Source organism: Pavona decussata, unplaced genomic scaffold (assembly GCF_977016875.1).
Source record: "Pavona decussata unplaced genomic scaffold, jaPavDecu1.1 SCAFFOLD_216, whole genome shotgun sequence".
Classification (NCBI taxonomy): domain Eukaryota; kingdom Metazoa; phylum Cnidaria; class Anthozoa; order Scleractinia; family Agariciidae; genus Pavona; species Pavona decussata.
The window spans coordinates 98,376-111,782 of NW_028145621.1; the positions used below are offsets into that span (position 1 = coordinate 98,376).

Genomic DNA, 13,407 nt, shown 5'->3' on the forward strand with positions numbered 1-13,407 from the left:
TGTTTGAATAACCCTAGTAGTGCACAGAAACTACTACTATTAATTATGTTTGGCTGCAGATGGCTAGGATGGAAGTGGATTGCAACTTGAAGAAATAAGCCAAATGTATTTTGGTTTGCTCTTGCTAGGAGAAAAACGTTACTTTGTCAAATGTTTGGCCGTTTTGACCAAAATACAGCAAAATCACTGTGACAGTGCCCCTTTAAAAATGACCAAGGAAACAGTAGAAGTGACAGCGGAAGATCATCTCCTCTTTACCGCTGTTTATTCTAAAAGATGTTTTAAGCGACTTGTGATGAAAACAAGTGAGATTAATATATTTGTAATGAGTTCCTGCCACTTAGAATAGAAGAGAAAGTAGAAATGTTTGAGAAAGTGAAAATAATGAGCAAAAATTTATATAAAATAATAAAACACGCAAAACCTCCGAAATGGTAAGTTAATCCACGGAACATTACATCCAGATTGTCGCCATTAAAATGTTTTGGAAAGATTAACTGCCATTGTCATATAATTTATATAAATATAATCTACGTAAGAATGATTAGACTGCAATCTTCCACATACCTCATTTCTCAAGTAAAAGAAGGTTGCCATAGTATGTGAACCAGTCGTGTTTAGTGACAAAGCAAAGTTAACCGTATTTCCAGCTACACTAGCCAAAACGTATCCATATTTCCCTCTGGTAACATTCACCCACAACCTAATAACAAAAAGTTGTGAAACAGTTAATCGCTTTCTCAATTGGCTATTTTCGAGTTGCTTTGAACCTCATTACGGAAGCGAGGCTAAAAAAGGAAAATTAGTTGATTGCCAACTAATTTCATAACAAAAACTACGCACTTAGCCTCGCTTTCATAATGAGGTTCACACAATTCGGAAATGGCCTCCACAACTGTACTACTGTGTTTCCCGCCAAAACGCACCCAAGTAATGAACTCCAAGAAAGACAAACTGATAGCACACTTTATTTGCAACCCTAACCAGACAACTTGGAGATTTAACCTTCTAAAATATGGAGAGCTTTTTAGTGGCTCATATTTACCAGTAGCTTGAAAACAAAGCCCTGAAGTAACCCTGGGTGCATGGCTTTTGGTAAATAGCAACAGCTTCCCCGTGCAATCAGTTCTGTACGTTTCTTGTGAGTAAAGCAAACTGAAATAGTCCTTTGTGAGTTTCATTTCTTTCACTTACTTTAAAGTCGTCTAACACCTCCAATCCAATAACATGAACAAAACTACGTCGTTAAGTCTTCAAGTAACTTGGATGGATGGTGATTCTGACGAACGGCTACCGCTCGAAACGTCAGCACTCCAATCTCTTTAAGGTGGCTAAATTACCTTATCAACTGCTGATAAAACCAAACATTCATTTTCACTCCCCACCGAAGCAGCACCACAGATTCTTTAGAAACTAACTCTCTAATACTTTTGGAAAAAGTATTTTTAGTGATCGTATTTGAAATTTCTTTAAAATGAAAAGAAAGCCAATCCACCACTTACCTCACACTAAATGTGGATTCTAAACCAGTTACACCGGAAACCTCGACGAACGATTCTGCAAAAGAATGAAATATCCAGTTTCAACAGCGCCAAACAAAATATAAAGCTTCACTATCACAAGCAACATAAGCACAAGAGCCCTCATTTTGCCTTAAAAACAAGCCCGATGCAAGTAAAGCCACAAGAGACCTTTTTTTCGCTACGAAAACGTGCCCCATTCAAGCATAAGCAAGCGCGGTGAACCTTGCTTGAACTTACTGTTGTGTCACTTGAGAGAACAACGCTTATTCTGGATAGCTGAATCAGTGGAGAACATCAAGTAGAATAGGGTATAAGTAAAGAAAATTTAAATAAAATTTCCTTCAAATATCTTGCTTTTCAGTTTAAATAGCCAGAGGTTTAAAGAATGTTAAGAAAATAGTATTATATGAAGTCATGGTTCTTGTATCTGAACGTTGCACAGGGAATCAATGATGCATGGACTATGCCCAGAAATACCTAACGTGACGAGGTCCTGAATGCGACCTTCCAAACTGTCATTATTCAGCTCTTATTACATACCTATACGTCTAAGCTAGTTACAGCACTGTAACTAATTGAAAAGGCTAATCTTATTCAATTGAATGAAGGTTACTCAAGACAGGTCACTATTTAAGAAACCGTTCGTCAAAACAGACGCAATCGTACCATTGTTGGTTCCATCAAAGCAGTACACATATGTCTGGGTGCTGGGTCTCCTCCAAGCAGGCATACTCTTCACTCCTGGCATCACAGAGCCAAGTAAGAACAAATCGTAAGCTGTAGCCGATCTGGGAACGGACTCTTGAGATTCTTGAGGAGTGCGAACCTCCCACGCGACCTGCAAGCAGAACAAAAATTGGCATGTTTTGTCACCTATTTTAGTGTCCATTTGAATAGCCAAAAAATATGTTTGTGTGGATGTAAACATAAAATGCTTCAGTTTTGTTAACAATAATCCTCAAAGTGCACAGAAGCTAGTATCATTCATCTCTGACTGCGGATGTCCACGTTGTCTCTCTTCACCCAGGTGTATAAATGGGTACAGGTGAAAAAACTGCTGGGGTTACCCCGCGATGGACTGGCATCCCATCCAGGGGTAGAAGTAATACTCCTAGTTGTTTTATACTACAGAAACCGGATTAAGCGCCGGCCGTGTGGGCCACTTAGGGTCAAAGTGCGACTTTTATGTGACAGGTAAACTACCAAAAATTCTGAATATAATCCCCATAAATCTCAGCTGAAAATATCCTTCCCGTTATAACCCCCTACCCACCCCACCCTAATGTGTATAACCCAATGGACTGCTAGGATTCGTTGTTGTAAGCCGTTAGCTCTGTACTTCGTCAAGGCCAACCAAGTTTGAAACGCAATATTCCCTCAATAATGAGATCCCCAAGGAAGTAAGCCCATCCGAAAAAAAAAAACTAAAAAGTTCTTTGAAATAATATAATCCCAGGGCTTAAATTCGGCACTGTACAGTTTGTCCGTACAGTAACAAGTCCCGCCACTGTCCACAATTTCACGTTCAGTTCTGTGACCAATCGTGAGGATTACATAATGCACAAGCCTATATCTTTGTACATGTTCATGACCTTGAAGCAATTACTGATACTGTAAATCTATTTTCTTGTTGTGGAAATACATAACCAAGAGGGGGTATATTTCACTCTCAATGAACAAAAGGTAAGAAACGAAAGCTCTCTTTAAGTTGGGCCTATCCGTGTTTTAGGACGATTTCCATTTGTCAGAACTGGCTGGCCAGACCTATCATTTCCCGGACGGAATGCACCACTTTAACGGATTAGTTACACGCGCCAGTTCTTCAAATTTCTTCAAAATGACTCACATTTCCCTGATTCCTGCAATTTCGTAGAATTTTGTGAAATCCAACCTTCAAAATGGCGCACTCCGTTTGTGAAAAGTCCATTCTATCCAGTCAATTCTCTTTAATAGAAAGCGGCCTTAGTTGGATCAATAGCAAAAGCAACATTTGGCTTATCTCTCTCGTCAAAAAAGGAATCAATCACAGTTTTCGTTTCCTTCTCCAATCTTGAGTTTCTCTTCTGGCCACTTTTTTCCTTTCCTTACTTATAAAACGTGTTCTATCCCTACCCTGACAGTTCCCCATGTGCCTTGGTTCCTTAACACTGTCAGATTCTTGACTGTGGTAGCTTCCATTCCGGGAATGAAGTCTTCTGGGATCTCGACTGAGCCAACTGAAAATTTTAAGAGCCCATTTGGATCATCGTTGGCGGAGATTTTGAGATACGCTTTTGATGGACTGCCTATTGTCCCATCCTCTCCAGTATTAATTCCTGCAAATATTAAACAACGTTGAAGACATCTCACTGTATATCTCAAATTATATGAGAATAGACTGGTACATTAAACCTTTTGAGAGACTTGTAGATAAGTTTAACGTCCATACTAACGTCGAAGTATGTACATACATATTTAGTTTACTTTTTATGTGTTGGAATAAATGTCATTAGCTGACACTGGTTAAATGCTATGGAATCGTTTTGCTTCTGGCACTGGTTCTTTTTCATGTCGGTTGAAAAAGGTTTTGAGCAGTCTTTAGAGACAGGCCAAAGAGGCCAACCCCAAAGAGTTAGTGTCCTAACACAAGGATTCAGAGTCCAAAAAACATAAATTTGCAGTTCATGAATTGTTTGTCAATCTCACATCTTTTGACCATAAATACTCAATACTTCCTTTGGGATTCACCAGCACACGATGTCGACAGGCAAATAATTTAATTTGAATTACAACGTGGACTGCTTACTGTAGTTCTTTGAAGTGAAAACCCATTAGAAGGTACTGCTTCTTTTTCTTGGGGGAAGAGGGGAAAGATTACTTGAAACAGAAGATTGCGGCTGATCGACTTCCCTTTTACTTTGCAATTGGTTGATTCATTACCAAAACGACCTCCAAGAAAAAACAACTTAGCAGTTTAGTCCGCAACTTTATCTGGCAAAGTTACCTGTTGCATTTATGAGGTGAAGTTGAAATGATTCATCTTGCTCAGCAATACCATCTTCGATTGGTCTCAATGTTACACCTCGAGACGATGAGCCATCAGGGAATGACACATAGCCAACAACTGTTGTAAACTCTTGTCCTGGTAAGAGCTCTGACGTACTGCCATTGGGAAATGAACGCACAACTTGCCAGTACACCCTGACTTCACCAAACAGGGGAGCTTTTCTGTCAACACTTAAGGAAAAAAAATACATCAGTATAAACTTCCAAAACGTTAGTTATTAAGTCGTTAGTTATTAAGGTTCATGAAATGTAATCGGAGCAAATGCAGATACTATGCAGCTCTTTAGGAACTCCAATGTTGTTGGACCTTTATATCACACAACCCTGTTGTTTCAGGGTGAGGGTCCATCGTTTCTGTTAAGAGCCATTCTAAGAACTGTGAGGTGACCCCAACAAATGCATTAAAACGACACCGGCACCAGCACAAACATCACACCAGCAGCTACAGATCAGTGGTTACAGAACATTAGTTTTCCACAAACCGATAAAATGAACAAGAATTGTGAAATGCTAAGATGTTGTGCAAAATACCACGACAACTACGCAAATGCAGGATTGCTATTTCTTTCTTCAAGTATTTTTATCAAGAGCTTCAATCCGAACTTTCTTCACACACTCTTCAATTTGGAAAAAATAACATTTGATAGCAAATGCAAATTTTATCTCACACTTCTTAATAAACTCTCAGAGGTTACTGGCCTTTCTGTCATTTTGGTGTTTCTCACAATTAAAGTTTAAATGTTAGCTAAAGAATTAGTTTCTTCTGTCCGTTTGTTTACAGATGTTCGCGTAACTTTCCCCCAGAAGCTGTTCATCTGTTGAAGTTCAGCAGACTGCTCTCTTTAACAACCTATTAGAGTTAGGTTCCATTTTTAACTCATAGCTCCATTACGCTTTTATCTAATTTTATAATTCCACACATTGTAACACTGCCCAAATAAGGTCCCGGTGCACTCGATATTCATCGTCCGTAGTCAACAGATATCCCGCGACATACGTAATTTCGTGTGTCAGGGAGAAAAGTGGCAAACAAAAAGATCGTCTCCAGCTTTTCTGCAAGAAAACTGTACTTTGTTATCAATGTGTTGAATAATAAAACAATTATCCTGCTCAATCTTGCGGAATATTCCCTGACTTTAGCCAACTTGGCCCACGGCCTCGTCGGCTAAGTATCAAGCGATATTGCAGGATAATTGTTAATAAAACCTGCAGAAGCTTTCCTTAAAAGTGTTGCACAGATAAGTTTAATCACATTTATGAAAATAAATTGCCAAATTGCAACTCTGTATGTTTAAATTAAGATCTAGGATTGGGAAAACACAGGAAATCGTCCTTACGTGAAGGCTACAGAAGAACTCTCTGCTGTCGTCTTGTTAAGTGAATCAGTAGCAAACTGGAAAGTTCCTGTTCCACCATCACTGCTAAATATAGACACAGTGGCAGACGTGTCCCCATAAAGGACAGTGTCCCCTGTAGAATTTGTAAGATTGACCTTGAATGTCTCCACTCCCTCGGGTGTGCTATCATTCATCACCCAAATCGAAATGTTCCTTTTAAACTCTCCAATGTTAAATCTCACTTGTCCTGTCTTCGCCTGGTAGTCTCCTGGTGATCTGGCAGTGCCATCAACGGTTTCATAAGAAACGTCGATGACACTGTTGCCATCGCCTCCACGTTGAATGGTCAAATTTGCATACTGGCCCTCTCTCACTCTAACCAGTGTAGGCTGAGCGAAATAGACTGGGTCATCATTTTTGGTGACAATTAGGGTGGCTTTACGCAGTGACTGGTCACCGAACCTGGCAATGCTTGAGACGTTGTTTAGACGGATTGTGAAAGATTCATTGCCTTCTGGAATCTGAAAGATAAAAAGACCGCATTATCAGTTGTGAGAGTCATTATTATTTATGTAAGTGCGCATGTTGTTGAGAGACTTGCTCATAACAGGAATCTTTGTAGGTCTTCTTTATTCTTCAAGAAACTGGTTCTTCTCTACACCAACTGCTCTTCATCAATTCTACAACAATTCTACAATTATCACTCAAATCACGCCTTACTTTATAGTGTGCTGTAAACACGTTTACGACTGACTGTAATTCAACCTAGGCCAGATGGTCCCTACCAGAAATAAGAATTGGTTTTGCCAAACTACACCAACAGGGAAGAACAACACAACTGTTCTAAGGAATTATATAAAAACGAAAACCAATCAGGTTGATAAAATGCTTTTAAAAGTATTTTGCCTTGATTTCAACCTTCGAGGAGGCCCAAGCCAAGGTTAAAGGAAGTAGGTGAACCTGCCCATAGCACATAACTCTAATCTTTGAACAACAGGAAAATGTCAAAAAATCTGGAAATATCTATCAAAACTACCGAAAGGAAATAACAACTGTATTCTCAAATTTAAGTCGAAAATACACCATTACATTAACTTTACAACAATGTATAATGCCAATGTAAAGCAACCTTCAGTTTCCATTTGGTGAGTACCTGTTTAGGTTCAGTTCCAAGGCTGGTAATTTTTGGCCACTCTCAGGTCACCAAGACCAAATTTTTTGTCAACATTTTGAAGGAGTGGGAATAATTCAAAGCCTTCCTTTCAGGCACTCCTAGAGGACGTCAGATCACTTGATCTCAAAATTTATTATTTTATTTTCAACCCCGATGTGCGACCACCTTTTGTAAGTGATGACTACCTCCTGTAAGCGTCCACTTTACGTTAACTCTCCCAACTAGAATCGTCAGAAATAAATATGGCAAGGTGGAGAGAATGTGAATGTTGATAGTGGACTAAAAGGGTTAACACGTGAGGTGGGTGCATTGGTTGGATTCCACTGTAAATGGTATTCAATTACACTTAGTGTCCCTCACCTTGTCTGGTAGAGAGGTAATGTTTATAAAAGTGGACCTTTCATTTGGCGAGAAGGTAACAAAGCCCGAAACTGGAGAGACATCAAGTGCTGGGTCAGCACCACTGCTGGAAGTGACATTCCAGAAAACAGAAACCCTACCAAAAGTTCCTTTCTCACGGAAAACTTCAAAGCTGGCACTCTCAGTGCTGAGTTTGGATTCACCTATGATGACAACTTTAATGTTAGTGTAATTCACAAAGTTTCAATTCAGACAAGCAATGAAACACTTAATACACAAAGATAGGACACAATAACAGGAGAGATGGCCAGACCACAAGTACAAAGATCGGAAAGTGGCTTCTTGTTGCTTAACTATTGAAAAGCAAACAATTACATACAAGATTAGAAACGGATTTAAAGCAGACAATTACGAAATGAAGCAACGAAATAATGACCCCAAAAGTATACATATGTAAGCAAATACCGAAGTTAACATTAACATTGGATAGGGGCGTAATCAATTTTCATCTTTCATCTTTCATTGTCATTAGTTGACTTTGTTCATTATGCATCTTGTTGTGTTACAATAAAAAACAAAAATCGTTCATAGACTGTTTGAGCAATATACTTTGAGGTTCTTAGCTTTTAATGCTGGTGAAACATTAATTATCAAATAAGAATTTACCAATTATTTTGATGATGTTTGAAGACTTAAACCCAACCACCCCATAAGGATCTTCATTCTCCTTGATGGTGATGTGAATTGCCGTCTTGTTCCCTAGAACCCCTTGCTGTGCTGGTGGGCCTGTACTAGAAAGCCTTAGCCAAAACGTCTCATCAATCTACAAAGAACAGCAAATAATATTGACTTACGCATAGCTCATACAGAATAGAACCTAGCGGTTCCTAACAGAAGATAGAGTGCTGCGTGCTCCTCCTTATTAGTATGTGGTGTCTTATCAGCTGATAAAACACTCCTCATTAGTGTGCGGTGTTTTTCTCGTATGCTTATTTCCAACGTTCACAAAAGCATAATTGTTATGAACTCTATTGACACACACTTTTCCAGGAATGTTTTTGAAGCCATCCAAAAAACTCGCAGCATCATAAAACACTCCTGCTCGTTTTTTTAAACATTGCGTAAAATAGCGTGACTGTGCCAATGTTGCACTTACCTCTGGAATGTTGTCATCAAGAGCAACGACAGGAAAAGTCTTTTCTCGTTCACCAGGTTGGAATTTAACAGCTTTGGACTCACCAAAAAAGTCTCCTGGAACACAGAATTTAATGTACATGTAATATCTGTATTTTACACCACATCAAATGATAACTTCTCTTGCAGAATTGTGCAGTGAAAGCAAAAATAATAACTGTTTCAGTATATAAGTATAGTAGTTATTGAAGAAGTAACATTCAAGGGCTTGACAAGCTCAAATGCTTGAAAAGCTCAGGACAAACTCTGTTACCAACAATTAAAGAGAGTAGCACAGGACAGGGAAAAATCGAGGAAAGTATGACCAATTACCGTCCATAGGGACTGGGCCTGCCCTTAGGCAATGCACTCTCATACAAGTTTTGACCAGAAAAAAAAAACAAAGCTTGAGAAAACTACTTTTTGTATGCACTGTATGTATTTTACTGTTACAAATTAAAAGATATTTTCAGAGTTATGCAACATTATAGTGGCTTGTAGTGGCCAACATTAAATGACTAATACAAAACAACTGCCATTATTACTTTGTAATAATAATTATTGTCCAATATAAATGTATCCAGGAGGCAACATAGAATAGTCCGGTGGGTCAGTTTTAACCCTATCAGAACCTGTGAAGATGCCAGACTTTGAATATTTATTTTAATTCAGTTTTGAGAAATTAAGATGTATTATTCAGTACTTGAAACAGGCATACTCGGAAAAAAAGAAATCCAGGTGCTCCTATCAGGAGTCGAACCTAAGACCTTCCGATTACTAGTTCGGATTCTCTACCACTGGCTACTAGCTAGGTTCATGGGACAAACATCCTGCAAACTGCTAGGATTGAAATGTCAATGTGTGGCATATGCAAATTTCTAATTGAGTTTTATTTTTTTAATATTTAAAGAAACACACTACACTATAGGAAGTTTCCAGAAATTAAGCTGGGACCAATTTGAATAGGTAGGTCAGAGTTCACTGGTAGGAATGTGAGTCTGTAGTGGCCAACACTGATGTAAGTACGCTTATTTTGCATCCAAAATAACATGTAATAGTAAAATTCACTACTAACATGTCATTATTTTTGGATGCAAAATTAGTGTACTTACATCAATGTAATTTCGTTAAGATTAGATCAGGTAACAAAAAACGAGAAGTCAATAATTATTTTAAATAGCTCTTACCAGATGGTACTATCTCATAAAAAACCCAGCGGATGCCTAAGGCACTGCCTTGTCGGACAATAACAACATTAAAAATGTCACCCTCCTGAAGAAAAAGAAGAAAAAAGACAAGTGAGTGTGCACCACCTGTTTTGAGATCTGTGTAATGCTATGTGCATGTATCATGCACACAACAAAAACATGTAGAATGTGTGTTTCCAGAAAATATCCACAACTCTCCCACAAAAGGTCATTGGAAATTCCAAAAGGAGGTGCTATCTACTCCAGATTTTGTATGAAAACTGTATGAAGCTAAACTGGTTTCTACAGAGGTGGAGTATGGATGATATTTTCTGAACAGAATATATAGTTTCACAGAAATTCCATTCACTGCGAACTAAATCAGAACTTTAAGTACATTGTAACACTGAGGATTTCCTCCCTTCATGCATGAATAATCCATACAAACTAGCAATAATCAAAGATTAGGGAGTGCATTTGATGTCACCAGGCATCTTGATCTTTGCCAAGTTGGGGGATGCCAGATACGTATCCCACGATTCAATCAATGTTGTCTCATACAATCTTGACTCAAATCTGTATTAGGAGTGAATTGTTTCTACATCAAACACAATCATTTCGATGACCCACAGCTAGTCCAGAAATGTCATGGGCTAACCAACCGATCAACTGATCAATCTCAAGATCTCCAAGAACTAACAGTTTCAAGTTTTACATGTAAATCCAAATGTACATGTAGCAACAGTAACTTAAATTTTAGGTAGTTACTACAATATGATAACTGTTTTAGAGAGGTTTACTTGTAACAGCTTACTGTAGGCATCAATTCCAAGGACCCCCAGATGAGGTAAAATCTCACGTCAGACAGAATGCAGTCATGAGTGTCATCGTTCTTCCCACAACTGCAGTGGTCATTACTCACTGCAGTTGTGGGAAGAACATTATGACACTGATGTTGTTGATGTTTATTGTTCCATTTTTTTTTTGGGAGGGGGGGAGGGGGGGCATTTGCATGTAGGTTAGATTGAAACCAATAATTATTTCCCAGGCCAGTCACGCAATGGCATTAAACTTCACATGGATTGTGTTGGGCCTTCCACATGCTTGCATTCTACCATAATTATGAGCTTATACATAACAATTTAATTTAATGTATTCAACCTGTAAAACAACAGCTGTGGTGTTCTTGAACTCAAATGTTCCTCCAGGATTGTCATTCTCTTCAATTGTCACCTTTGCTTTGTTCTGGGAAAAAAGAAATAAAACACTTTATGGAGTGTTTGATTTGGCTGTATTCCTGAATGAGAATACACACTGTAACCATTGCTAAAATTCCTGACAACGGGTTTTTGAAGCTACCAGAATATGGCCCAAGCATGATGCACGAGGGCCATAAATCAATGGGAAAAAACAAGGATCCGAGAAAACAAGGTTAGTAAGATATTTAATATATCTCTGACGTTAATCGGGCGCATGGGAAAGGAAACTACACTGTAGTTGAAGTCAAGGGAAATTTTACAGGCCTTATAGTGAAATAGGGCCTGCAAAATTGCATGTACTAATTGAGAGATATAATAAATTAGCAAGAATACATTGTACTTACAGCTCCTGTTTGAAGTCTGTCCATACCAGATACATTGACAAGATTGACAGTGAAGATCTCTGCCACTTCAGGAGTATCATCTGCTTTTATTTCAATTGTAATGTTCACCTCATCTTGACCTTTTTTGAAAAAATCAACATGTAGTTCTGTAAATATAGTCATGTGCAGTACTTAACTTAAACGGGTAGTGCCATCTATTTTTACTGAGCCTTTGAATAGAGTAAAAACATATTTCGTATCAATAGAAATGTTAAAATGGTGCTTCAGTATTGTTAACAATTGCCCTATGAGCTCAGTATACATAAGCTACTAACTGTAGTATTTGTTACATATACCTTTTGCTGCAAATGCCTTGGATGGTAATAGATTAAAACTTGTACAAATGTACATGAATGTACTGTGTATTTTGGAGAAACAACGGTTATAGTTTGTTCTCTTCCTCCCAATACTCTATAAACAATTTCATGTTAGACAAAATGTTAATATATGTTACAACTGAGAAGCTCTGAACAAAATACAGCAAAATGTCTCAGTCTGCGACGGTGCCCCTTTGACAACAATGTCTGTTGTTCCTCCTAGGTCCTGGTACTACCCTCCTTGCAAGTTACTGTATATACTGAATTAAGATTCCTCAAAATAACTTACATGATGCTTCATAAGAATTTCTAGTCAAGAGGAAGATCTTGCAAGATCCTAAAACCCGTTTTCAGATATGCATAATACTAAGCTCCAGTGTAGTTCTAATTTAATTGATGAGCCACAATCACCAAAAACCCAGTCCCCTCAAGAGTACATGTAAATATTGGCCCAAGTCAACATTTCCTGCAACCCCATCCCCCCCCTCCCCCTACAATTCAGTGTTGTTGTTCTACATCTATCTTTTGCACTTTTTTAGCTAGTCCAGGTAGCAAATAAATTATTAGGCCAAATTGTATTGGGAGAAGAGGAGAGACCCAGGGAACGAGGTTGTTAGGGGAGGGGGTTGAGACAGTGATAGAGTGTGGGACGAGCAGTTTTGCGTATGCATGTACGAGTCAGATACATCTCTCAACAATTATTGCAACTAATTAGCCGTTTACCAAATTAAAAGTTTCTATTAATTTATTATAATCAATTCTCCTGAAACTGAAGATTTGATACTGCTGGCTAGGACCTCGTTGTTTGAAAGCCGATTAATGCTAATCTCGATTAAAAGTTAACTGAGGTTTTGATCTTGCTCACTAAAAATGTTCTTAATAGCAAGTTTGAAACAAGCTGTAGCAAAACTGAGGAACAAAACTATATTTTTGAATTCTTCATTGATTAGTAATAAATTATTATTAGCTCAAATCAAAGTTCACGTTAACCCAGGATTAGCTTAATCAGGCTTTGAACAACTGGGCCCAGGAATATAAATCTATAAAATACACCCCATACTGTAAATACCTTCTTCAAACACAACTTCGCCACTTTGTGGACCAGTGTCATTGGGGAAGAAAGTGGCACTATCACTAGTTATATTCCAATACACAGTAACTCTGTTTGCAGTTCCCCTTCGTTTGACTGGCAAGTAAAGAATCATTGAAGCAGGGCCTGCTGGTTCCTGCACTGAAACAGCTTCATGCGCAGTGGAAAATGCAATTTCCCCATTAGCATCTTTGGCTGTTATGTTGAGGAAGACCGCAGACCTGTTACCAATTCTGGGTGATCTGGGTGGCACTTGGCTTGTTAATGGTGATGCTGTTGGGAAGAATGTTTCAAAGACTTTAAATTAATACATTAATGTATACATGTAACTACAAACTAGTTAAAGTACCACACATGACTGCTTTTTGGAATGTAAGGGTACAGGTTGGGAGTTCCTGGAAATTGGGGGTCCTTTTTGCTTTTCAGAGGTCTTTCGTCTGAATACATGTACATGTATCATTTTTTTTTTTTTTTTTTTTTTGGGGGGGGGGGGGGGGGGAATTTACAGACCGAGCAAAGCAGAGAAACAGTCACTGGACAATCTGATGTCATAAAAAAA

The 13,407-nt window shown here is 38.4% G+C and overlaps 1 protein-coding gene across 1 annotated transcript in view; it reads right to left on the reverse strand.

Moving 5' to 3' along the window:
- Positions 1-13,407, reverse strand: part of LOC146459784 (adhesion G-protein coupled receptor V1-like) — an 88,140-nt gene that overhangs the window by 62,368 nt on the left and 12,365 nt on the right. The window contains exons 8-20 of the mRNA XM_085088928.1: positions 12,828-13,121; positions 11,403-11,521; positions 10,961-11,044; positions 9,800-9,884; positions 8,596-8,690; positions 8,106-8,262; positions 7,440-7,642; positions 5,906-6,426; positions 4,507-4,739; positions 3,636-3,838; positions 2,190-2,361; positions 1,503-1,557; positions 568-703 (exon numbers count right to left, since the gene is read on the reverse strand). Coding sequence (XP_084945054.1) covers positions 568-703; positions 1,503-1,557; positions 2,190-2,361; positions 3,636-3,838; positions 4,507-4,739; positions 5,906-6,426; positions 7,440-7,642; positions 8,106-8,262; positions 8,596-8,690; positions 9,800-9,884; positions 10,961-11,044; positions 11,403-11,521; positions 12,828-13,121 — 2,357 coding nt within the window. The remainder of the gene's footprint in view (positions 1-567; positions 704-1,502; positions 1,558-2,189; positions 2,362-3,635; positions 3,839-4,506; positions 4,740-5,905; positions 6,427-7,439; positions 7,643-8,105; positions 8,263-8,595; positions 8,691-9,799; positions 9,885-10,960; positions 11,045-11,402; positions 11,522-12,827; positions 13,122-13,407) is intronic.